Source organism: Symphodus melops (assembly GCF_947650265.1).
Source record: "Symphodus melops genome assembly, chromosome: 5".
In the NCBI taxonomy this organism is placed as follows: domain Eukaryota; kingdom Metazoa; phylum Chordata; class Actinopteri; order Labriformes; family Labridae; genus Symphodus; species Symphodus melops.
The window spans coordinates 26,192,831-26,218,945 of record NC_136695.1 but is presented as its reverse complement, the minus strand read 5'-3'; the positions used below and the strand labels follow the sequence as shown (position 1 = coordinate 26,218,945).

Genomic DNA, 26,115 nt, shown 5'->3' with positions numbered 1-26,115 from the left:
CCAACTATTGAGGGGCAGATTAGCATTAAGTGTTGAAGACAATAGAGTGAAACTTGACCTAATTAGGGTGATCATGTCAACCCTTACAGATGTAGCATAACACAACAGTAGGATGAAACCAGACATGATTAGGGTGATTATCTTTAAAGTGACCAGTGCTCAGTAAAGTGACTATCAATATGCATTACAGTGTCCAACTGGGGGCTGACTCTGAGGTCAGCAGTGCAGATGAGGAGTGAGAAAAAAGTGAAAAAAGAGTCCAGGGATCACCGTGCGCTTCTTCCCTGCCGTGACAGTGAAGTGTTGTACAATCTGATGGCCAGGGGGACAAAAGAGTTCTTGAGTCTGTCCGTGGAGCACGACTGTGACAGCAGTCTTTCGCTGAACATGCTCCTCTGCCCGGTGAAGGTGCTGTGCAGAGGGTGGTGTGTATTGTCCATGATGGAGAGCATTTTGTCCAGAGACCTTCTCTCTACCACTGTCACCAGTGAGTCCAGCTCTGTACCCACCACAGAGCCGGCCCTCCTCACCAGTCTGTCCAGGCGTGCTGCGTCCCTCTTCTTGCAGCTTCCTCCCCAGCACACCACGGCGTAGAAGAGGACGCTGGACACCACAGACTGGTAGAACATCTGCAGCAGCTTTTTGCAGATGTTGAAGGACCCCAGCCTTCTCAGGAAGTACAGACGGCTCTGTCCCTTCCTGCAGGTAGTGTCCATGTTAGGCGACCAGTCCAGCTTGTCATCCAGCTGCAGCCCCAGGTACCCGTAGGTCCTGACCACCTCCACGTCGACCCCGCCGATGGAAACAGGTTCAAGATGTGGTTTCTTCCTTCGGAAGTCCACCACCATCTCCTTGGTCTTGGAGGTGTTTAGCTGCAGATGGTTGGCACTGCACCACGTCACAAAGTCCTCGATCAGGCTCCTGTACTCCTCCTCCTGTCCATCCCTGACACAAGCAACTATCGCAGTGTCGTCCGAGTATTTCTGCATGTGGCAGAGCTCAGAGTTATACTGGAAGTCAGAGGTGTACAGGGTGAACAGGACAGGGGAGAGCACGGTCCCCTGTGGTGCTCCGGTGCTGCTGACCACAGTGTCAGATGTGCAGTCCTTCAGTCTGACGTACTGTGGTCTCTCTGTGAGGTAGTCCGTGATCCACCTCACCAGGTGCGAGTCCACCCTCATCTCGGTCAGCTTGTCTCTCAGTAGGAGGGGATGGATGGTGTCGAAAGCGCTTGAGAAATCAAAGAACATGATTCTCATCACGCTGCTCCCTTTGTCCAGATGAGAGTAAGCCCTGTGTAGAAGATAGAGGATGGCATCGTCCACGCCCACCTTTGCCTGGTATGCAAACTGCAGAGGATCCTGTGCGTGTTGTACCTGGGGTCTGAGGTGTTGGAGCAGCAGCCGTTCGAAGGTCTTCATAACATGGGATGTCAGAGCGATTGGTCTGAAGTCGCCTGGCTCACTGGGGTTCTTCTTCTTGGGGACAGGGGTGAGGCACGAGGTCTTCCAGAGCACAGGAACCTTCCCGAGCCGCAGGCTCATGTTGAAGATGTGCTGAAGTGGCTCCCCCAGCTCAGCAGAGCAGGCCTTTAGCATCCTGGGACACACCTTGTCTGGGCCTGCTGCCTTCCTGGGGCGGAGTCTCTTCAGCTCCTTGCTCACCTGGTCTCTGGTGATGGTGGGGGGGAGGGGGGATGGATTGTCACTGGAGGTTGTATCTGTTCTGGTGGAGGTGTTGGGGGGAGTGAGAGGGGGGGAGGGGGTGTGTAGAGGGGTGCTGGGGGGAGGGGGTGTGTAGAGGGGTGCTGGGGGGGGAGGAGTGAGAGGGGGGGAGGGGGTGTGTAGAGGGGGGGAGGGGGTGTGTAGAGGGGTGCTGGGGGGACAGGCACTGGCTGCAGCGACGGGGCTGTCGAACCTGTTAAAAAACAAGTTGAGCTGGTTTGCTCTCTCAGGGTCCCCGTCTTCTGCGTTGTTGTTTTTCTTTTTGCAGCCTGTGATGGTCTTCATGCCCTCCCAGACCTCTCTCATGCCGTTCTGCTGCAGCTTCTGTTCTACCTTCCTTCTATACTCCTCCTTTGCCTCTCGGAGTCTGACCTTGAGTTCCCCCTGCACCCGCTTCAGCTCTGCCTGATCTCCCTCCTTGAATGCCCTTTTCTTCCTGTTAAGGATCTCCTTGACATCGCTGGTGATCCAGGGCTTGTTATTCGGGAAGCAGCGCACAGTTTTAGTGGGAACCACAACGTCCATACAGAAGTTCATGTAGTCAGTTGTGCAGTGTGTGACCCCCTCAATGTCATCACCATGGGTCTCTTGTAGGGCACTCCAGTCAGTGGTCTCAAAACAGTCTCTGAGGGCCTCCTCTGCCTCGGGAGACCACTTTCTGAAGGTGCGTGTGGTTATCGGTTGTCTCTGGATCATAGTTTTGTACTGTGGCTTGAGTAGGACCAGGTTGTGGTCGGACTTACCCAGAGGTGGTAACGGGGTGGCAGTGTAGGCGTCCTTCACGTTTGCATACAGGAGGTCTATTGTCCTGTTCTTCCTGGTGGGACAGCTTACAAACTGGTGAAAGTCCGGTAGTGTGGAGTTCAAAGTAACATGGTTAAAGTCCCCTGAGATGGCGATGAAAGCATCCGGGTGCAGCGTTTGTAATCTTGAGGTGGTCGCGTGGATGACGTCACACGCAGTTTCGGCGTGTGCCCGGGGAGGAATGTAAACACAGAGCACGATCACGTGAGAGAATTCCCTCGGCATGTAGTAAGGACGGAGACCCACCGCCAGCAGCTCGATGTCTTTGCTGCACGTTGCCTCCTTCACAGTAACATGTCCATGGTGGCACCATCTGTTGTTAATAAACAGCGCGAGTCCTCCTCCTTTCCGTTTGCCGCTGCGTTTCGTGTCTCTGTCCGCTCTCACTGTAGTAAAGCCCGGTAGATCCACGTTAGCGTCTGGGGTGTTTTGAGTCAGCCAGGTTTCTGGCTGACTCAAACCACGGCGCACCGTCGACTTCCAGGCACTCAACAAGCACGCGTTCCGCGAGACCCACCACACACAATCCCCGTTTCACCAAGCGAGACAGGTGCCCAGTGGGAAACGCAAGACTGTGTTCGACGCGTGGAATGGCTACCACAGTGTCCCCTTACACGAAGACTACCTTCATCACCCCGTGGGGGCGCTACCGCTACCTCTCGGCCCCACAGGGCTACATGGCATCAGGCGACGGCTATTCACGGCGGTACGATGAGGTGGGCGCTGACATCCCCGACAAAACAAAGTGTGTGGACGACACGCTGCTGTGGGCCAACACGATTGAGGAGAGCTACTTCCAGGCCATACAGTGGCTGGACGTTTGTGGCCGGAACGGTATCATCCTCAACCCAGAAAAATTCGTCTTCAGTGCCCCCACGGTTGATTTTGCAGGCTTCACAATCTCCATGACTGACGTGCGGCCATGCTGCCGTTACCTGGAGGCGATCCGTGACTTCCCACGACCACGCAACATCACAGATGTCAGGTCATGGTTCGGACTGGTCAACCAGGTGGCCTATGCCTTCAGCCTGGCTGAAACAATGCAACCGTTCCGGAAGCTGCTGCAGAGCGGGGTGCGGTTCGAATGGTCTCTGGAGCTGGAGGACATCTTCCGCACGTCGAAGGAGAGGATTGTACAGGAGATTGAACGTGGCGTCCGTATCTTCGACAAGTCCAAACCAACGTGCCTAGCCACAGACTGGTCAAAGGAGGGCGTGGGCTATTGGCTCTTCCAGAAGCACTGCCATTGCTTTCCAGTCAGGCCCTTCTGTTGCCCCGATGGTTGGAAGGTGACACTGGTCGGCAGCAGGTTCACGCACGCGGCGGAATCCAGGTACGCACCGGTTGAGGGGGAGGCACTCGCCGTCGCAGACGCCCTGGACAAGGCGCGCTACTTTGTGTTGGGCTGCAGGGACCTGATCGTAGCTGTCGACCACAAGCCACTTTTGAAACTGCTTGGCGACAGGGCCCTTGATGACATACCCAACCCCCGCCTCCGCACCCTCAAGGAGAAAACCCTGCGCTACCGCTTCCGCATCATGCATGTCCCGGGCATGAAGAACAGAGCCGCTGATGCCATGTCACGCAGGCCGGTCGGCACTCCACTCCCGCCGCCCATGGACCTCCCGGATGATGCTGCTGCCATGGCGACCCCGTCCTCACCCTGCTCACACACAGACATCCTGTCTCTTCTACGTCGAGCTGAGCCGGCGAGGGACGATGCTGAAGACGGAGACCTAACGTGGTGCGCCGCAGGCCTTGAATCACTACGGTCTGTCACATGGGACCGTGTCAGAGAGGCCACCAGCAGCGACAGCGCTATGCGTGTGCTAGAGGAGATGGCTGTGGACGGCTTCCCCACATCAAGGAGTATGATGCCAGAGGCCGTTCGAGACTTCCATCGGTACCGTGAGGACATCACATCCGCTGATGGAGTGGTCCTCTACAAGGACAGGGTGGTCATACCGCCCTCACTCCGGGACGAGGTGCTGAGTGCCCTGCATGCTGCTCACCAGGGCGTATCAATGATGACTGCCCGTGCGGAATCGTCTGTATTCTGGCCCGGCATCACAGCTGACATATGCTCCACTCGGAACAGCTGCGCCCACTGTCACCGGATGGCGCCTTCACAGCCCGCTGCCCCACCGATTCCGCCCATCCCAGCTGTTTACCCCTTCCAGGCGGTGTGTTCGGACTTCTTCACGCACAGGGGCGTTCACTACCTTGTTACAGTGGACCGCTACTCGAACTGGCCCATCATCTCTCGGTCAACGGGTGGTGCTGCCGACCTCATACGCCACCTGCGTCGCATCTTTGCGACGTACGGGACGCCCGAAGAACTCGCATCAGATGGGGGCCCAGAATTCACCTCCGCCGAGACGAGGTCTTTCCTCCTGAGATGGGGCGTCCACCATCGTCTCTCATCAGTTGCCTTCCCACACAGCAACTGCCGTGCAGAGATTGGGGTGAAGACAATGAAACGGCTTATAACCGACAATACAGGCCCACAGGGCGGACTTGACACGGACGCCGTACAGAGGGCAGTACAGGAACACGCCAGACCCAGACACGAAGGTTTCCCCTGCGATGTGTGTTTTTGGTCGACCCATCCGTGACTTCATCCCAATTCCCCCGGGGAGGTACAAACCACATACGACTTGGCGTGAGACACTGATGGCGAGAGAGGAGGCCCTCCGTAAACGCCACATCCGTGCGGCTGATGCCTGGGCAGAGCACACCAAACGCCTCCCACCCCTGAGAGTGGGGGACTCGGTTCGCGTACAGAACCAGACCGGCTCATATCCCAACAAGTGGGACAGAACTGGCTTAGTTGTGGAGGTGCGCCAGCATGATCAGTACGTCATCAAGATTGATGGATCGGGCCGGGTTACACTGAGGAACAGGAGATTCCTGCGCAAGTTCCATCCAGTCCGCAATGAACTACCTCCACCCCGGTCAATAAACGACGATCTGGCATATCGTGTGGTGACACCGGCACCCGGCGTTGCCCCGCATGCACAACCTTCTACTGTGACCGGACCCACCAATCCATCACCACTAGTACCCCCTCTGGAGCATGAGCCTGGCCCGGACGTCCCTCATGCACCATCACCAGCTCCCAAGGCTTCAGCTGCCGAGCCTGATGTGTCGTTGGCGACGGGCCCGCGACGATCCTCCAGAGAGACTGTGGTGCCTACATGGCACAAAGACTATTCCATGGGCTAGCCCCGCCTGAAGTATTCCAGCGTTCCAGCGTCATTGCCTGACTGTTGTCTTTGTTAGCCAGTTGCCTGTATTTTTTTAGGCCATTTGTTCATTCTTTATTACTATCAGCCTTTAGGGTTTGTCGTTTTAAAGGCTAGGGGGGAGATAGGGAATGTTGCAACACGGACACTTTATGCTGTGGCACACGACGCAACAGGAAGTAAACACACGTTCGAGATGTGAGCCGTTACCGGCATTTAGAGTTGCTCATGACTTGTTCAGTTATTGTCATTTCGCTGCTTCTCACATTAAAGTATGCGAACAAATGGAACGTTGTTCTTATTTAATCCTTAATGAATTCGCAGGAACAACTACAGACCCATAACCTGCAGGATGATGAAGAATGACTCTTTGTCCGTGGTCTCAATGCAAAGAATGAATCAAACTGTCAGCACAAAATTACTATTTAAAGACGCTGGCAAAAATTCTAATGCAATTGGGTACAAGCCCGATAAAATGTCTCACAGATCGACTGGTAATGTACATTGCACAAAGATATAAAACACACAAAACAGCCTCCAATTTAACTCGGAAGAGAAACAACTTGATGTTGCTAAATGTTTCAAAATAAGCTGTCACAATACTGAGCTACCTTTGTACAAAGATAAATTTACTGCTTGCACTTTAACCACAAAAGGGAACTTAAGTTTACTTCATTAATTGTTGAAGGGATGTTCAAGTTGTTTATTGAATTGTTTTTTAAACCGTCACAGCGGCTGTGGCTCAGTTGGTAGAGTCGTCGTCCCTCAATCGGAAAGGTTGAGGGTTTGATCCCATGTGTCCTTGGGCGCTGCGTCTGGGGCGTATGAATGTGCGTGAAGGGAAGTAGTTACTGGATGGACATCAGTGTGAATGGGTAGGTGTGATCTGCGGTGTAAAAGTGCTTTGAGTAGTCAGAAGACTAGACAAGCTTTATACAAGCTCATGTCCATTTACAATATATGTTATTTATTTTAAGAGTTGAAACATGTTTTCGATTTCTTTTTTGTGCCACATAAACCAGCCCAATACAAGTTTTTTTTTAAATGGATAAATAAACATGTAAATTAAAAACTAAAGACAGTCAAGTGAACACAGCATTCTTAAACGTTCTAAAACCAGCAATGAACCTTTAATCTATGTCTGCATCACACTTGATAGAATATTAGGCCTTTTTCTGCTTATAATCAAAGTGTTTACTGCAATAAAGTTTCATCACCCGATCCAAAGGAAAGGTTTGATATTTACAGTTTGAATGATGTTCGCTTACATTTATATTATACCAGTTATTTTATCATGTTTTATTCCAGGTTTGTGTGTGTTAATAAAATTGCCATACTTTTCAGTAAGGTGTTTGTGTGAAGAGGGCTTGTAGGAGTGAGTGCACATTCCAACATGTGTTTGATGTGTCCCTTTAAACTGAATCACTCACCAACTGAAACATAGGTTTAGTTTAAGGCCCTGAACAGTTAATCACTCACCCACTTTTATATAGGTTGAGTGAGTCTGGATTCTTAATTACCTAAATTGTCTTCTCCTTAAAAAGAATTAGTTACTAGACTAGATGTCAGGTTGTGATAAGAAACAGGCCAGGCAGGATGTGTCTTCCCCTACAGATGGTGAAAGGATTCGGGAGTTGATGCACCAATGAGAGAAGGGGAACCACTCATCCGAAGACGCATAATTTGGAAGTTGCCCCAATCGGAGGAAGGAAACCGCACATTCTTGAATGCATTATTTGGTTAGATATTCTCTGTCTAGTGGATAAAAGGGTTCAGGGAAAGATAGTCGGGGCTCAGACTTCGTGAACTGATCCAGCATCTGTCTGTTGTCAGGGACACGTAGTGTTGAACCCAGAGACTCTGTAACTTCTATTCTTGATTCATCGGGTTAATAAACTCTGTTAACCTGAAAGAGACGCCTCCAGTCATTCCTCTCATCCCATCAAAAGAATGCGCAGAGATTTGAGGTAATTATTTAGAGGAGTCAGATTTCTATTAACAACATTTAGGAAAAGGATGAAATAGCAACTTTTATCCTTCAATACCAACTATTATCCTTCACACTCTAGTCTCTTTTGAATTTCCCTCGGGATCAATAAAGTATCTATCTATCTATCTATCTATCTATCTATCTATCTATCTATCTATCTATCTATCTATCTATCTATCTATCTATCTATCTATCTATCTATCTATCTTTTAACAATGGCATATTCACATTCAGCGTCCTGTTTCACACTTCTTGAGCTTCCTTCCTCCTTCTTCCCTTTGCTCCTCCAGGTCACACTAGAATAAAATACATCTCTGCTTTCCTTGTTTTTCTTCTCTGAACTTGTACTGGCATCTTCTGTGTTGTTTCGGCTCAAGCTTGACGAGTTGGTGCTGATTGGTTCAGAGATAGTTGCAGGTTGGGTGGCAGCTGGTTTCTTCAGCTCAGTACTGTTGACGTAAATGTGCTCATGTGTTTTGTTGGGTTCCTACAATTCAAAAGAAAATGTTGGTTGGAAGGTGATTCTGCTTATTTCGGTCACATTAAGTAGAAAACTTCTGGATTCAAAGATAAAATACCTCATTTCCTTCTCCACGAGTTTCAAGTTGGCTTACAGTAACTGTGCTGGTGTTAGCTGAGCCCTGACTCTTCAGCAGGTTAAGTTGAGTCCTCTGAGCCCTGAAAAGCAGCAGACTATAAACCAACGAGAACATACTGAAAACTTTTTTTTTTAACAGTCCAAAAATCATTTTTTCAACATGGTTCACAGCTCATGAGACAGATAGTAGAGGAAAATATGAACACTTCATGCCAGAAAGTTTTTTGCTGCTACATACAAAACGTGCAGGTTTTTCATTCTGTCTTGGCTACACCAGCCTGCAAACACAGGGCTTATTGAGAAGCTGCAAACTGTATCACAGCACACCAATCAGTAAAGAACATGGAGTTAAACATCACATACTGAACCACCTGTGAGCATCCTCTCTTCAGAATAAGGTTATCAACATTTGTTCATCATTTTACACTTTCGGCATGTTTTAAAACGATATCTCTCCAAACCTCCATTATTCTATTGATTGATAGAACCCAATAAAGCTTTACATAACTACAGATCCTCACTCATATTTAATCCCAAAGTTGCTGTGAGCAAAAGAAAGACAACAGCAGTCGAGCTGAAATGGACAGGTCAGGAAATACTGTTTCTCCAGTCACTTTGGCGTCTCATAAAGCTGCATAGAGTCACGTCAATGTCTCCCAAACAGAAACTGAGCAGAGGACTCGATCAATAACACAAAGACATTGGCAATATTCGACTGATATTGTGAGTCTTAAGTTAAGTTAACCTGGACTGCTCATAATACTTAAACAATACTTACCATTTCAAAGATTTGAAATTAAAGACACCACATCGAAACTGTATCATCTCTCAAATACATGAAATAAAAACCAAGTAGGAGGTTCTTAAACATTTTGCAGAGTGGTATTCTGTACAGTTTGGTTTGATTTGTTGTTACCCTACCTGTTAACACAGAGTAGTGCACATATTATCACTAGAAGGGCGACAATGGGGGCGATGAAGATTGTCAAAAGCATGTAATCTGAAACATACAAGGGACAATGAGGGAATATGGTTAAGCTGTTATTTAGAGGATCATTAGTTCATCAAATTCAGACATATTGTATTATTAACTATTTGTTGTAAGTTGTTATATCAGGTCATATTGAAACTTTCCAGAGGACGTTTTAACAATTCAAAAAGCTTTCTTATCAATACTTACTAATTAGGAGATTACCAATAAAAGTTCAACTGAGTTCAGAGACAAACCTCGACTTGCTGCAGATGTTGGAAGGCTGTAGAAAAGAAATATCTGAGAAGCAGATCCCAGAGAGTTTGAGCTGCGACAAAGCACGCTGAAAGGATCCTTCCACTGTGCTTGACTCATGGTGGTGAGGCTCACACGTGTGCCATTTCGATGCTCACGACTGATTGTAGACTCTTCTGAGCGATTGACAGCTAAGCCATCCAAACTCCATTGAAAAGTGGGAGGAGGATTTCCTGTAGACTCACAGGAACAGTTGACCTGGTTTGCAGCTTTGGTGCATTTAGATGAGGGCAGGATCTGTGGAGCGTCTGTAATGGATGTAGGCAAGAGAGACAAGTAGAGAGTCAACTAAAGCCAAACTGCATCAAATTTAAAGACGTGAAAGATAAGGCCTGTAAAAACAAGATGAATGGTTGTGAGAGTCCAAGTAAATGAGGCATACAATACTTTCCTCCATATTAATTGGTTTTCTGTTTTTGGACCTGTGTCCATAGAGGGCGCTGTTCACATTGGCAGCGTGTGTTTTTATCTCTGGAATGACCTGGTAACCACTGTGAACAACTTCTGCTGTTACAGTGGACATTTTGATCCGGGGTGTGTGTGGGACTTCCGGCTCTGTTGGAGCCAGTCTCATGTGCTTACTTTGGACCGTGTCGTCTCTCAACCACCACCTGACGCCCACTAACCACCAACATCGGACTTTGCCGTCCCCACAACCATCACTGTCCTGATTCATACACGCTCCGACCCCGCCTTAGCAGCCAGGAAGTTTGGACAACAGGAAAAGAAATCCTGCTAACATATTATCCCATCTGCTTTTTGCATCTCGAGATAACACTTGTTATGAATCGGCGGTATGAAAATAATGATTGATGGATTGATTGACTGGAGGACCTGTAGTTTTATTTCATTTCAGTGAACCTGTAACCTTTTGACCTTTTACCATCGACCTCAGATCAGGAGCATCAGACTTAATTAATCACACCTGTGGTTGTGACATCACCCACTGCAGTAGGCCTGTATGTCGCACGCCCACATTCCTCTTTCTAACTGTGTTGTCAGTGACAGTTTATACCATCTTGTATTGCTTTAGTTACCATTGTTCTTTACTTCCAAGTCGATATAAAGAGGAGTGTGTTGGTGTGCAACATACAAACAGTGTGCAGCGGGTGACATCACATCCACAGGTGTTTCATTTAGTATAATGCTCCTGATCTGAGGTAGATTTGTCACAAGGTCTCAGGTTCACTTGGATTCATAAAACCATGTTTGCATACGTAAACATTTGTTGTTTGCACTGCTGCATCAGTTTCATGTTCCAAACCAGACGTCGCTGCATGATATCATCTTGGCTCAAATGCTTACGCCGTCATTTATTGCAGTGCATCTGACAAAACATCTCCTTTAAAGGATCAGTATGAATCTAGAACATTTCAAGTGTTGGGGGTACCTGTACTGTTATTGATTTTACAGCGTGATTTTCTGTTGTTTGAGCTTAAATTTGCTCTGACCATATTTGCTCCAGTAAAGTATTGTTGTGTAGTTGAATGTTGAAAATGTTCTAATCATCTGTGCAAATTAAAGATGTTTATTATTAACAGGAAGATTATTTACATTTCTATCTCGGTTTTAAAAGACAGCTCAAAAGAAGCCTGACCTACCTGCGTTGATGCAAATGTTTGAAATCATACATACGCTGAACATCTATCTGTGTGTTGCTCGATCTTCCAGCTCCCAGTTCATTTGCTGCCCGGCAGAAAAAAGGGCCACTGTCCCTCGAAGCTTTGATGTTTAAAACACGTCCAGTCCCCATGAGAGTCTCCTGCTCTCCATCAGCTCTGTACCAGGTGAAGTTCTTTACAGCGGGGTTAGCATTAGCACTGCAGGTCAGGGTCACATTTGTGTCTTCTAGCACTGGACCAGAGGGACTGACTGACACTGTGGTCTCTTTGGGTGAATCTGAATAAAGAACAGTGAACAAACTTGTGATTTTAACAAATATATTATAAGCTTTCACATGTTATTCAAAAGCGAAGTTGCTGTCTGACTGTTTTAGACATTTATTTGTGATGAGGGACAGAGAAGAGAGTTGATCCTGCTAAACATTAACAGGAACAGCTCGTCGGACTGAAACAGAACGTGAATTCATGCAGAGCTATCACGGTTTGGACTTCACCATTCAGTGCTCTTATTTTCATGTATTCTCGAGTCATGATCAGCCAAGTATCAATATTTTCATCATAATTACAGCAAAACATGTTTGTGTTGAGTTGAGCTCAATTCGGCTGACACACTAACAGTTTAGATTGTGAGGTGCATGCAGCCTTTAACAAGGTTTATACCTGTACTGTTACTGATTTTAGAGGGTGATTTTCAGTTTGAGCTTAAATTTGCTCTGACCATATTTGCTCCAGTAAAGCATTGTTGTGTAGATGAATGTTGAAAATGTTCTAATCATCTGTGCAAATTAAAGATGTTTATTATTAACAGGAAGATTATTTACATTTCTATCTCGGTTATAAAAGACAGCTCAAAAGAAGGCTGACCTACCTGCGTTGATGTAAATGTTTGAAATCATACATACGCTGAACATCTATCTGTGTGTTGCTCGATCTTCCAGCTCCCAGTTCATTTTCTGCCCGGCAGAAAAAAGGACCACTGTCCCTCGAAGCATTGATGTTTAAAACACGTCCAGTCCCCATGAGAGTCTCCTGCTCTCCATCAGCTCTGTACCAGGTGAAGTTCTTTACAGCGGGGTTAGCATTAGCACTGCAGGTCAGGGTCACATTTGTGTCTTCTTTCACTGGACCAGAGGGACTGACTGACACTGTGGTCTCTTTGGGTGAATCTGAATAAAGAACAGTGAACAAACTTGTTATTGTAACAAATATATTATAAGCTATAAGGAAAATGTCACAAGTTATCCAAAACAGCAGCTGAGTCGATTGCTAGTTTTGCACTGAGCTGCCTGACTGTTTTGAAGCCTCTGCTTTATTGTTGGCTCTTAAAAAATTGTTAGTCAGTATTTTTGCTGTACATTTAAAACTATAACCTTTATAGAAATTAGATATATAGTATTAAAAAAACAGCAATTTTCTTATGAAAGCTCTTTTTATGTTTTCTTCAAAGTCGCAGCATTGTCAAATATATTATAAGCTTTCACATGTTATCCAAAACAACAGTGAAGTTGCTTTCTGACTGTTTTAAATATGACATTTATTCGTGATGAGGGACAGAGAAGAGACTTGATCCTGCTAAACATTAACAGAAACAGCTCGTCGGACTGAAACAGTACGTGAATTCATGCAGAGCTATCACGGTTTGGACTTCACCATTCAGTGCTCTTAGTGTCATGTATTCTCAAGTCATGATCAGCCAAGTATCAATATTTTTATCATAATTACAGCAAACAAGTTTGTGTTGAGTTGAGCGCAATTCAGCTGACACACTAACAGTTTAGATTGTGAGGTGCATGCAGCCTTTAACAAGGTTTATACCTGTACTGTTACTAATTTTTTCAGGGTGATTTTCTGCTGTTTGAGGTTAAATTTGCTCTGACCATATTTGCTCCAATAAAGCATTGTTGTGTAGTTGAATGTTGAAAATGTTCTAATCATCTGTGCAAATTAAAGAGGTTTATTATTAACAGGAAGATTATTTACATTTCTATCTTGGTTTTAAAAGACAGCACAAAAGAAGCCTGACCTACCTGCGTTGATGCAAATGTTTGAAATCATACATACGCTGAACATCTATCTGTGTGTTGCTCGATCTTCCAGCTCCCAGTTCATTTGCTGCCCGGCAGAAAAAAGGACCACTGTCCCCCGAAGCTTTGATGTTTAAAACACGTCCAGTCCCCATGAGAGTCTCCTGCTCTCCATCAGCTCTGTACCAGGTGAAGTTCTTTACAGCGGGGTTAGCATTAGCACTGCAGGTCAGGGTCACATTTGTGTCTTCTTTCACTGGACCAGAGGGACTGACTGACACTGTGGTCTCTTTGGGTGAATCTGAATGAAGAACAGTGAACAAACTTGTGATTTTAACAAATATATTATAAGCTTTCACATGTTACCCAAAACAACAGCGAAGTTGCTGTCTGACTGTTTTAAATATGACATTTATTCGTGATGAGGGACAGAGAAGAGACTTGATCCTGCTAAACATTAACAGAAACAGCTCGTAGGACTGAAACAGAACATGAATTCATGCAGAGCTATCACGGTTTGGACTTCACCATTCAGTGCTCTTATTTTCATGTATTCTCGAGTCATGATCAGCCAAGTATCAATATTTTTTTATCATAATTACAGCAAACATGTTTGTGTTGAGTTGAGCTCAATTCGGCTGACACACTAACAGTTTAGATTGTGAGGTGCATGCAGCCTTTAACAAGGTTTATACCTGTACTGTTATTGATTTTACAGGGTGATTTTCTGTTGTTTGAGGTTACATTTGCTCTGACCATATTTGTTCCAAAAAAGTATTGTTGTGTAGTTGAATGTTGAAAATGTTCTAATCATCTGTGCAAATTAAAGATTATTGATAGTACGTATTTTCATGTATTCATTCATCTTGATACATTTGTGGATATATCTTTTAATTGTGTCAACCATGTGAGAGTAATTCATTTAGGTTTGTGAAGATGTACTACATACATGTGTAAGAGATCATATTACAGTAGTAGCAGAGTTATATTTGGTTTGGAGCCAAGTGTCTGTTGTTGTCTGAGAGATTTAGCTTAGCATAGATGTTTGACATTTGAGTCAAGGAGATGAGTTCTTCATGCCTTATGCAGAGTGAAGCATTTGTGGGCTGTCTTTCTAGTAGAATATAAGGAACACTGTGAAGAAGAATACTTTGCCAGTGATTGTGAGATCCTGGTCAGCACTGGTCCAGTGACTGCAGAGTCCTGGTTCACTCGCATGTGAGATTGTGAGCAGCATGCCAGTAACTGCAAGGTTCTGGTCATGAAGCATGTCTGAGCCATTGTTTGTTATGATATTATGTTATTTGACCATGGATACATAAATCTAAGATGATCCACAAGTCTGTTTGATAATGTCCTAATCATTCATTTAACACAGATACAGAAACCCCCACCGTTACAGCGGAATCACGAATTGATTCCAAACTAACAATTATTAACAGGAAGATTATTTACATGTCTATCTCGGTTTTAAAAGACAGCTCAAAAGAAGCCTGACCTACCTGCGTTGATGTAAATGTTTGAAATCATACATACGCTGAACATCTATCTGTGTGTTGCTCGATCTTCCAGCTCCCAGTTCATTTTCTGCCCAGCAGAAAAAAGGACCACTGTCCCTCAAAGCTTTGATGTTTAAAACACGTCCAGTCCCCATGAGAGTCTCCTGCTCTCCATCAGCTCTGTACCAGGTGAAGTTCTTTACAGCGGGGTTAGCATTAGCACTGCAGGTCAGGGTCACATTTGTGTCTTCTAGCACTGGACCAGAGGGACTGACTGACACTGTGGTCTCTTTGGGTGGATCTGAATAAAGAACAGTGAACAAACTTGTTATTTTAGCAAATATATTATAAGCTTTCACATGTTATCCAAAACAACAGCGAAGTTGCTGTCTGACTGTTTTAGACATTTATTTGTGATGAGGGACAGAGAAGAGACTTGATCCTGCTAAACATTAACAGAAACAGCTCGTAGGACTGAAACAGAACGTGAATTCATGCAGAGCTATCACGGTTTGGACGTCACCATTCAGTGCTCTTATTTTCATGTATTCTCGAGTCATGATCAGCCAAATATCAATATTTTTATCATAATTACAGCAAACATGTTTGTGTTGAGTTGAGCTCAATTCGGCTGACACACTAACAGTTTAGATTGTGAGGTGCATGCAGCCTTTAACAAGGTTTGATTTTTATCACAGTGTTGGTCAGTCTGTTGAATCGACTCCCATTGTGTACTAAGAAACAGACTGAGACGTTTTTTCTGACTGGAAGAAACAGTTCTTAATTTAGTTGAATTTAGTGGACAGAATATGATGTTAGAAAAAGTTTAAATCTATATAAATGTATATATCACAATTTAATGTAGCACAATTCTCAGTATCTCAAACTGTGTAAAATCTAATAGTATAGTGTCCAGTGTTACTTTTATTTATTATCAGATAAAACTGTTCACTTTTGTGTGAAATGATCCGTTGACCTCTTTGTGAAAAACACGCGTATTGTTTTCTTTATGTTGACTTAAGTCCTCACTGCTGTAAGCTCACATGCTGCTTGCTGTTTCATTGTTGCATCTATAAAAATGACAGCATCATCATACATACATTAGGTCTATGTAGAGGATAAACAACAGGGGCCCTGTTTATTCAATCAACACATCTACAATCAAACAGCTGAGTGGAGAGAAAAAAGACAATCACACATGGCTGTATACATTGCGGCCATGCAAGTAACTGCGAACTGATTATCAAACAAAAGAACAAAGAAGAAGAATGATGTATGAATCATTTCAGAAGACAAACATACTCACATGTAATATCAGCTGTTAAACTGGTGTTCACAGGTGACTCAGTGCTGCCATCTTGTTTCCTGTAGACAGCAGTACAGGAGATTTCCTGTCCATGATGGAGCTGTGATGCGGTGAAGTTCAGCACAGACATCTTGACTTTAGTTTTGTCCTGCTTCTCCTGCAGGGTCTCCTGACCTTCACCCAGGCCGGGGCTCCATGTCAGATTTGGAGGAAGAGACAGACAGGGAGCTGGAGCAGAGCACGTCAAACTCACTGAGGTTCCCTCCTTCACCTTCAGTGTGGGCGGAGTCAGAGTCGGTCTGGGTGGACGATCTGTTCAGAAGATCCATAAACATGTATCAGCAGTCATCTCTCTACTATCAAATGTTTGATTGATCTTCATTTTAAATCAATGATAAGGTCAGAGAACTACGACATGACTGAACTGTTAATAAGTTGACTTTCAACCTACCTGTGACTGAAATGTTAATGTGTTTAGGATAATTAAATTTCAGAGGATTGTCACAATCCAATCTAAAATAATAGTTGTTGCTGTTTTCAGGTTGCATGTCATTCAGGATTGTGGTGCAGTCTTTTTTTGTCAGGTCACCGATCAACTGTCCTTTGATTTTACTCTGTTGAGGATTACTGCTATCAAACACAAAAGGGCCCTTATTGGGATTGTCTACTTTCCATTTTGCTTTACAAGTGCTATCTAAGTTTATATTATATTGATCCGGTACGTCAAAGGAGCAGGGGATTGTCACACAGGATCCCTTCAGAACTTGTATAGTCTGTGGCATAAAGACCTTAAACTGTCCACACAGGGCATCTGAAACACAAGAAACAAATCATTATTACAATATACATCTACAAAAACAATTCTTATTCATGTTGAGTTCATAATGTCTATATCTGTAAAGTATCACTGTTTCTTTATTTCTTGAAGTCTAATGATTCTGTTTTAATACTAAATGAGCCGCGGCTAGAAACCTGACTGCTCGGCATCTACTTTGTATTTATCTGAAGCAGAGTTCATCGCATGTGTCTCTGTTAAATTAACAAACAAATCATTGAAGTCAATGATATATTTTATTGTTGCTCTGTTTCTAAAAATCTTATCACAGATAGAATAGTCTTCATGTAAAACTGAGGTTTCATCATTGATGAAAGTTGTAAATGTAAAATCAAATCTCAACATTATGAGATTTAAAAAAAGAAAGCAGAACACAGTTTGGCTCATGACACTCATCATTTATTTATTTTCCTTTTCCAAATCAAAAAGTCATTTTGACATCTCACCTTGCAGCAGACAGCCAATGAGGAGGAGAGTCAGAGCAGCAGCCATCTTTGTGTTTCACAAGAGGCAGAAAGTCTGCAGAGAAAACATGTAGATCTACAGTTTAGTGTTTTTAGCTCTAAATAAACTTAAGCTTCATTTGGAGGCTGTTGTTGAATGTGATCTTTGCAGAAGTTGCAGATGGAGAAATATCTTTAAATGTTTAAATCTATGTGGAAAAGGTTTGATCCAGAGTTTAATTCACTAAACTGATCCAACTAAACTAAATGCCTTCAAGGTGTGCAGCTTCTCAGTAGCTCGGTCCGTAGGGACTTGGGTTGCCGGTTCAAGTCCTGGTGCAGACCAAAAATACAGAAGTTGTTCTTGTAGCTGGAGAGGTCCCAGTGCACAAAACTGCACTGATCCACTCTGTGCACAGAAAAGCAGCCCCACTTTGACATCTCTCCACCAATGCAATCCTGTTTGTGTATGTGTGTGATACGGGCCGATGTGTGTGTGAGAAGCATGTCTCAAAAATAACAGTTTAAACCCACATTTCCCTCAGGTGTTTAAAAAAAAATAAATGTGAAGGTTGAAATTTATATCGCCTCAAGAAGAAGAGACAAAAATTTGTGTCTTGACTTCAGTTTGTTTACCACCTCTTTAAGAAAACTATTCGATTAAAAATAATGCCCAGAAGAAAAACACTATGAGAGCTTAAAATGTTCAAAACTTAATCAAAGCAAATGTTTCTTTTTAAATATCTTTAAATATTTAAATCTTCATCAATGTGGAAAAGGTTTGATCCAGAGTTTAATTCACTAAACTGATCCAACTAAACTAAAAGCCTTCAAGGTGTGCAGCTTCTCATTTAAAGGTTGAAATGAAAATCTGTCTGCATTCAATTCAGGTAAAGTAGGTCATTACTGAAACGTAGAAGATGAAATGATTGTAAAATATAAAAACAGAAAGTTTTTATATTTGCAAGGGAAAGAGACAAATGTTTGTTTTATTGACTTCAGTTTGTTTACAACATTTTTAATTAATCTATTAGATCAGAAATAATGCCCAGAAGAAAAACTCTATGAGAGCTTTAAAATGTTCAAAACTTAATCAGAGTAAATGTTTTTTTTCTTTCCACTATAACATAGTTTGTCTGATAAACTTCAGAACAAAAACACTTCTTAAAAAGTTTGATAAACTTACCTTTTTGTCAGATCTGTATGAGCAGAGAGGTGAAGGATGTTTATAGAAGTGAAGTTCCTCTTCATTTGGCCGCCTTCATAAACAACATTTGATATTTGAATAGAAAATGAGGGACTCATGTTCACACTGAACGTTCAGCACTGTTTATGTAAATACTCTTCATACAGCGTCACATCATTCCTCACTGTTTCTTTACTATTGATAGCAAACATCTCTCTCTGTGTGCAAATATTTTCTATCTTTAGCTCTGGGAAAAAACCTTGTTGTCATGGAGATGTCAGCATCTGATTGAAATGCAAAAAAATGTGAAGGTGAATGTTTCTTTCTTCTGAGTTCCTCTTTTTCAAGTCAAATATCAACTGTTGTTTGTGAAATTGGCCAAATGGAGAGGAAGTTCGCTTCTCTAAACATCCTTCACCTCTCTGCTCATATACACCTGACGAAAAGGTAAGTTTATAAAACTTTTAAAGAATTGTTTTCGTTCTGACAAACGATGTTACAGGGGAAAGAAAAAAAAAACATTTGCTTTGATTAAGTTTTGAACATTTTAAAGCTCTCATAGAGTTTTTCTTCTGGGCATTATTTCTAATCGAATAGTTTTCTTAAAGAGGTTGTAAACAAACTGAAGTCAAGACACAAACATTTGTCTCTTCTTCTTGAGGCGATTTAAATTTCAACCCTCACATTTTTTTTTTAAACACCTGAGGGAAATGTGGGTTTACACTCTGTTATTTTTGAGACATGCTTCTCACACACACATCGGCCCGTATCACACACATACACAAACAGGATTGCATTGGTGGAGAGATGTCAAAGTGGGGCTGCTTTTCTGTGCACAGAGTGGATCAGTGCAGTTTTGTGCACTGGGACCTCTCCAGCTACAAGAACAACTTCTGTATTTTTGGTCTGCACCAGGACTTGAACCGGCAACCCAAGTCCCTACGGACCGAGCTACTAAGAAGCTGCACACCTTGAAGGCTTTTAGTTTAGTTGGATCAGTTTAGTGAATTAAACTCTGGATCAAACCTTTTCCACATTGATTTAAATATTTAAAGATATTTCTCCATCTGCAACTTCTGCAAAGATCACATTCAACAACAGCCTCCAAATGAAGTTTAAGTTTATTTAGAGCTAAAAACACTAAACTGTAGATCTACATGTTTTCTCTGCAGATTTTCTGCCTCTTGTGAAACACAAAGATGGCTGCTGCTCTGACTCTCCTCCTCATTGGCTGTCTGCTGCAAGGTGAGATGTCAAAATGACTTTTTGATATGGAAAAGGAAAATAAATAAATGATGAGCGTCATGAGCTAAACTGTGTTCTGCTTTCTTTTTCCAAACTCATAATGTTGAGATTTGATTTTACATTTACAACTTTCATGTATAAAAAAAGCAGTGTGAAAATGATGAAACCTCAGTTTTACATGAAGACTATTCTATCTGTGAAAAGATTTTTTTAAAACAGAGCAACAATAAAATATATCATTGACTTCATTGATTTGTTTGTTTATTTAACAGAAACACATGCGATGAACTCTGCTTCAGATAAATACAAAGTAGATGCCGAGCAGTCAGGTTTCTAGCCGCGGCTCATTGAGTATTAAAACAGAATCATTAGACTTCAAGAAATAAAGAAACAGTGATACTTTACAGATATAGACATTATGACCTCAACATGAATAAGAATTGTTTTTGTAGATGTATATTGTAATAATGATTTGTTTCTTGTGTTTCAGATGCCCTGTGTGGACAGTTTGAGGTCTTTATGCCACAGACTATACAAGTCCTGAAGGGATCCTGTGTGACAATCCCCTGCTCCTTTGACATGGAGGATCGATTTAATATAAACTTAGATAGCACTTGTAAAGCATTATGGAGAGTAGACTACAGAAGTGGCCCTTCTGTGTTTCATAGTAATAATCCTCAACAGAGTAAAATCAAAGGACAGTTGATCGGTGACCTGACAAAAAAAGACTGCACCACAATCCTGAATGACATGCAACCTGAAAACAACAAAAACTATTATTTTAGATTGGATTGTGTTGGTGTGAAATATAGTTATTCTGAACAAATGACCATTTCAGTCACAGGTAGGTTAAAGTGAACTTATTAACAGTTCAGTCATGTCGTAGTTCTCTGACCTTATCATTGATTTAAAATGAAGATCAATCAGACCTTTGATAGTAGAGAGATGACTGCTGATACATGTTTATGGACCTTCTGAACAGATCATCCACCCACACCGACTCTGACTCCGCCCACACTGAAGGTGAAGGAGGGAACCTCAGTGAGTTTGACGTGCTCTGCTCCAGCTCCCTGTCTGTCTCTTCCTCCAAATCTGACATGGAGCCCCGGCCTGGGTGAAGGTCAGGAGACCCTGCAGGAGAATCAGGACAAAACTAAAGTCAAGATCTCTGTGCTGAACTTCACCGCATCACAGCTCCATCATGGACAGGAAATGTCCTGTACTGCTGTCTACAGGAAACAAGATGGCAGCACTGAGTCACCTGTGAACACCAGGTTAACAGCTGATATTACATGTGAGTATGTTTGTCTAATGATAGAAATGATTCATACATCATTCTTTTTCTTTGTTGGTTATTTGGTAATCAGTTCGCAGTTACTTGCATGGCCGCAATGTATACAGCCATGTGTGATTGTCTTTTTTCTCTCCATTTAATTCTCCCATTAAAAAAAAACAAAATCAGATGGTAACAAACATTATGAAATTTAATTTGTTAAATTTCTCAACACTGCACTGTAGATGTCATAGGCTAACTGTACATTGGAATTAGGGTTGGGAATCACCAGAGGCACCACCATAGGATAGAATTGCAATTCAATATATTAGAACACATTTTTTTAACTTTTCACGTGGTCAAGACAAACGGGTGAAACCGGCTTGGGAAAGACAATATGTTTGCTGACGATGTATCCAAGTATAATTTACATGACGTTTAATCACAGCAGCACAAACAGCCACAGTACGGCAGCTTTCAGTTCCAGTAAGTAATCCAAAAAACAAGTATTCATAAAATAAAGTAGTAGTTTGGTTTTGAATTAATTTAAAGGGATACTTCATCCATTTGCATAAAGCTGTGTATCATTAGAAACCTGGCAGTTTTTTTGAATGGTCGTGTATCTGGCCCTCATTTCCCCTGAGATGGAAAAGCTCTGTATTTCTTGTCTGAAAAGGACAGAGCATAGCATAGCACAGCTCAGCACAGCTAACAGGTTCTGCTGAGAACGCTGAGAAGAACCGACAATAGTGAAAAAGTATGTTGCAACTTGAAAGTGATATGGATGAAGGGGATTTTGAAGGTATTGTTCTGGCATTGGATTTTGGTAGCTTTCTCTACAAGTCACAATATAGCGACAGGCAGTTGAGGCTGAAAGGCAGGAAGGTTTTGTGCCAGCCGAGGCACAAAACCTGCCTGTCAGCTGAAGTAAGGACGAGAAGGTCAGGCCAGATCAAGCTTGGACAGCCTGGTGGTGCCTGGTAGAGTCTGTTTACTGCCAGGAATTTCTAAGACAAATTTCTTCTGAAATCTCAAAATCAATAAAGAACATGTGTAGCTTCAGTGGGAGTGGCCTGTTGTGCTGTGCATTCTGGGAGTTGTGGTCTTTTATCCACATGAGCCAAAAATACACTTTCTGCCTTTTCTCGGTCAAGAAGGCACCAACTTCAAGATTTATTTCACATTTCCACAACATGTATGATCCAATTTCAGTTCAGATTCATGCTTGAACGAGTGAAGTATCCCTTTAAACTTTTGAATGTAAACATGATGCAAGTTTACATGTTGCACTTTTAACTATATCAATACAAATTATACAACTGAATGCACTGAATGGTGAAGTTGAAACTGTGATGGCTCTGCACGAGTGCACATACAGTTACAGTCCTACGAGCTGTTTCTATCGATGTTTAGCTTTTGTGTGGGCTACACAGAGCTAGTTCAGTTTTTCGAAGCCATAACTCTCTTCTCTATTCCTCTTCACAAATAAACTACATATTCAAAAAATATTAATTTCTTTTTTCTCTCTGCAGATTCACCCAAAGAGACCACAGTGTCAGTCAGTCCCTCTGGTCCAGTGCTAGAAGACACAAATGTGACCCTGACCTGCAGTGCTAATGCTAACCCTGCTGTAAACTTCACCTGGTACAGAGCTGATGGAGAGCAGGAGACTCTCATGGGAACTGGACGTGTTTTAAACATCAATGCTTCGAGGGAGACTGGCCCTTTTTTCTGCCGGGCAGAAAATGAACTGGGAGCTGGGATATCAAATGCAATCCAAATAGAAGTATATTGTAGGTATCATTCATAAGTTACTTTTTTTCAAAATGTATGAAAATCTCTTAGTTTGATTGGCTTAGAGTTCATTTTAAATTTACTTTGATTGGAAACTTTGTATCCACAACCATTTTATCCATTTACATTTGTTGTAACTGAAGGGAGAAAAAAGGTAATAGATACAAGAGACACTCTCTCTTCTTTAAATTTGATACAATTTGGCTTTAGTTGACTCTCTACTTGTCTCTCTTGCCTACATCCATTACAGACGCTCCACAGATCCTGCCCTCATCTAAATGCACCAAAGCTGCAAACCAGGTCAACTGTTCCTGTGAGTCTACAGGAAATCCTCCTCCCACTTTTCAATGGAGTTTGGATGGCTTAGCTGTCAATCGCTCAGAAGAGTCTACAATCAGTCATGAGCATCGAAATGGCACACGTGTGAGCCTCACCACCATGAGTCAAGCACAGTGGAAGGATCCTTTCAGCGTGCTTTGTCGCAGCTCAAACTCTCTGGGATCTGCTTCTCAGCTATTTCTTTTCTACAGCCTTCCAACATCTGCAGAAAGTCGAGGTTTGTCTCTGAACTCAGTTAAACTTTTATTGGTAATCTCATAATTAGTAAGTATTGATAAGAAAGCTTTTTAAATGGTTAAAACTTCCTCTGGAGAGTTTCAATATAACTGATATAAAAACTTACAACAAATAGTTAATAATACAATATGTATGAACTTGATGAACCAACGATCTCCTCTAAATAACAGCTTAACCATATTCCCTCATTGTCCCTTGTATGTTTCAGAACACATGACTTTGGCAGTCTTCATTGCCTCCATTGTCACCTTCCTAGTGGTAGTATGCGCACTACTAGTGATAATATGTGCTCTACTCTGTGTTAACAGGTAGGGTAACAACAAATCAAACCAAACTGTACAGAATACCACTCTGCAAAATGTTTGAGAACCTCCTACTTGGTTTTTATTTCATGTATTTGAAAGATGATGTGGTGTCTTTAATTTCAAATCTTTGAAATGGTCAGTATTGTTTAAGTATTATGAGCAGTCCAGGTTAACTGATTCAGGTTAGTGATATTTTTCAAATTCAGACTCACAATATCAGTCAAATGTTGCCAATGTCTTTGTGTTATTGATCGAGTCCTCTGCTCAGTTTCTGTTTGGGAGACATCGACGTGACTCAATGCAGCTTTATGAGACGCCAAAGTGACTGGAGAAACATCAGTACTTCCTGACCTGTCCATTTCAGCTTGACTGCTGTTGTCTTTCTTCCTTTTGCTCACAGCAACTTTGGGATTAAATATGAGTGAGGATCTGTAGTTATGTAAAGCTTTATTGGGTTCTATCAATCATTAGAATAATGGAGGTTTGGAGAGATATCGTTTTAAAACATGCCGAAAGTGTAAAATGATGAACAAATGTTGATAACCTTATTCTGAAGAGAGGATGCTCACAGGTGGTTCAGTATGTGATGTTTAACTCCATGTTCTTTACTGATTGGTGTGCTGTGATACAGTTTGCAGCTTCTCAATAAGCCCTGTGTTTGCAGGCTGGTGTAGCCAAGACAGAATGAAAAACCTGCACGTTTTATATGTAGCAGCAAAAAACTTTCTGGCATGAAGTGTTCATATTTTCCTCTACTATCTGTCTCATGAACTGTGAACCAGGTTTAAACGACGACATTTGGACTGTTCAGATTATTTATTTTTCCAACTTTAGACTAGCAGTAGGATAAACAAAGATGTTTTCAGTATTTTCTCGTTGGTTTATACTCTGCTGCTTTTCAGGGCTCAGAGGACTCAACTTAACCTGCTGAAGAGTCAGGGCTCAGCTAACACCAGCACAGTTACTGTAAGCCAACTTGAAACAAGTGGAGAAGGAAATGAGGTATTTTATCTTTGAATCCAGAAGTTTTCTACTTAATGTGACCGAAATAAGCAGAATCACCTTCCAACCAACATTTTCTTTTGAATTGTAGGAACCCAACAAAACACATGAGCACATTTACGTCAACAGTACTGAGCTGAAGAAACCAGCTGCCACCCAACCTGCAACTTTCTCTGAGCCAATCAGCACCAACTTGCCGAGCTCAAGCCGAAACAACACAGAAGATGCCAGTACAAGTTCAGAGATGAAAAACAAGGAAAGTAGAGATGTGATTTACACGAGTGTGACCTGGAGGAGCAAAGGGAAGAAGGAGGGAGGAAGCTCTGAGGACACAAGTCAGGGAGGATTGGACAGACATTTTGTGAGTAATGCAGTTGAGATGGTAACTCTATACGACGAAGTGAAGCCAAGAAGTGTGAAACAGGACTCTGACTGTGAATATGCCATGGTTCATTTTACAGACTAGAGTGTGATGCAGACATAGATTACAGTTCAGTCAGGACCACTTTGTCAAGTAAAAATATTTAATTGCGATCATCTATATTTGGTAGAATGACTGTTCTGGGATCTCCTTCCCCTTCCTGTGCATACAGGGAAAGCTTAAGGCAGGGAGATAAGCAGGAAACAGAGCAGGCATCATCGTAGTCATCATTGTAAATGTCTCTGTTTGCGAGATGAATAAAGGATTATCTTATCTTATCAATGGCAAGCAAGACATGAACAAAGTCATTAAAGATTGAACGATAAAACGATTAAAAAGACACATTACAGGATGTAGTTAAGTTATAAGACTGGAAGGAATGATCAGACTGAATATGCCATTTTAAAATGTGTTTTGAGATGACATTTAAAAATGGAGAGAGAGTCAATGTTACAGATGTGAGGTGGGAGGGAGTTTCTGAGGTGGGGGGCAGATCGACTGAAAGCTCTGGGCCCCATGGTGAACAGATGTGAAGGTGGTCAGGTGCCATCCAGGTGGGTCAGGTGTGTTGATCTGCAGGGGTTCAGAGTGGTTCAGAGGAGCGAGGTCATGGATGGCCTTAAAGGTGAGGAGCAGAATTTTGAAGTTGATGCGCAAATTTAACCGGGAGCCAACGAAGCTGCTGAAGGAACGGAGTGATGTGATTGACAGAGGGGGTTCTGGAGATGACGCGAGCTGCAGAGTTCTGGACCAGTTGAAGTTTATGGATAGTGTGACGGCCCCTGTTTCTGCTTGGTACTGTTTTTGGTTTGTGTTTCAGTTTGTTGGCGTCATCTGGTGGTTGGAGGTGGCGTGCCGGCTGGTTGTTTGGAGACCAGCACCTCCTTTGATTGCAGATGAAGTACAGCTGAGTGGGAGGGCATATAAGCCGGGCTGCT

The 26,115-nt window shown here is 42.9% G+C and overlaps 2 protein-coding genes across 2 annotated transcripts in view; one reads left to right on the top strand and one right to left on the bottom strand.

The window, feature by feature from the left end:
* Positions 1-17,424, bottom strand: part of LOC306824026 (B-cell receptor CD22-like) — a gene marked incomplete at both ends in the record, with an annotated part of 29,262 nt that extends 11,838 nt beyond the window's left edge. Inside the window, 5 exons of the mRNA XM_079343983.1 lie at positions 11,282-11,545; positions 12,171-12,434; positions 13,330-13,593; positions 16,098-16,409; positions 17,379-17,424. Coding sequence (XP_079200109.1) covers positions 11,282-11,545; positions 12,171-12,434; positions 13,330-13,593; positions 16,098-16,409; positions 17,379-17,424 — 1,150 coding nt within the window. The remainder of the gene's footprint in view (positions 1-11,281; positions 11,546-12,170; positions 12,435-13,329; positions 13,594-16,097; positions 16,410-17,378) is intronic.
* A 2,336-nt stretch (positions 17,425-19,760) lies between these two features.
* Positions 19,761-23,761, top strand: LOC306823279 (myelin-associated glycoprotein-like; the record flags this gene model as incomplete). Its single annotated transcript, XM_079342733.1, has 4 exons — positions 19,761-19,806; positions 20,789-21,100; positions 22,612-22,723; positions 23,758-23,761. 4 exons carry the CDS (start codon positions 19,761-19,763, stop codon positions 23,759-23,761), a joined length of 474 nt encoding a protein of 157 aa, XP_079198859.1.
* Between the last annotated feature and the right edge of the window lie 2,354 nt (positions 23,762-26,115).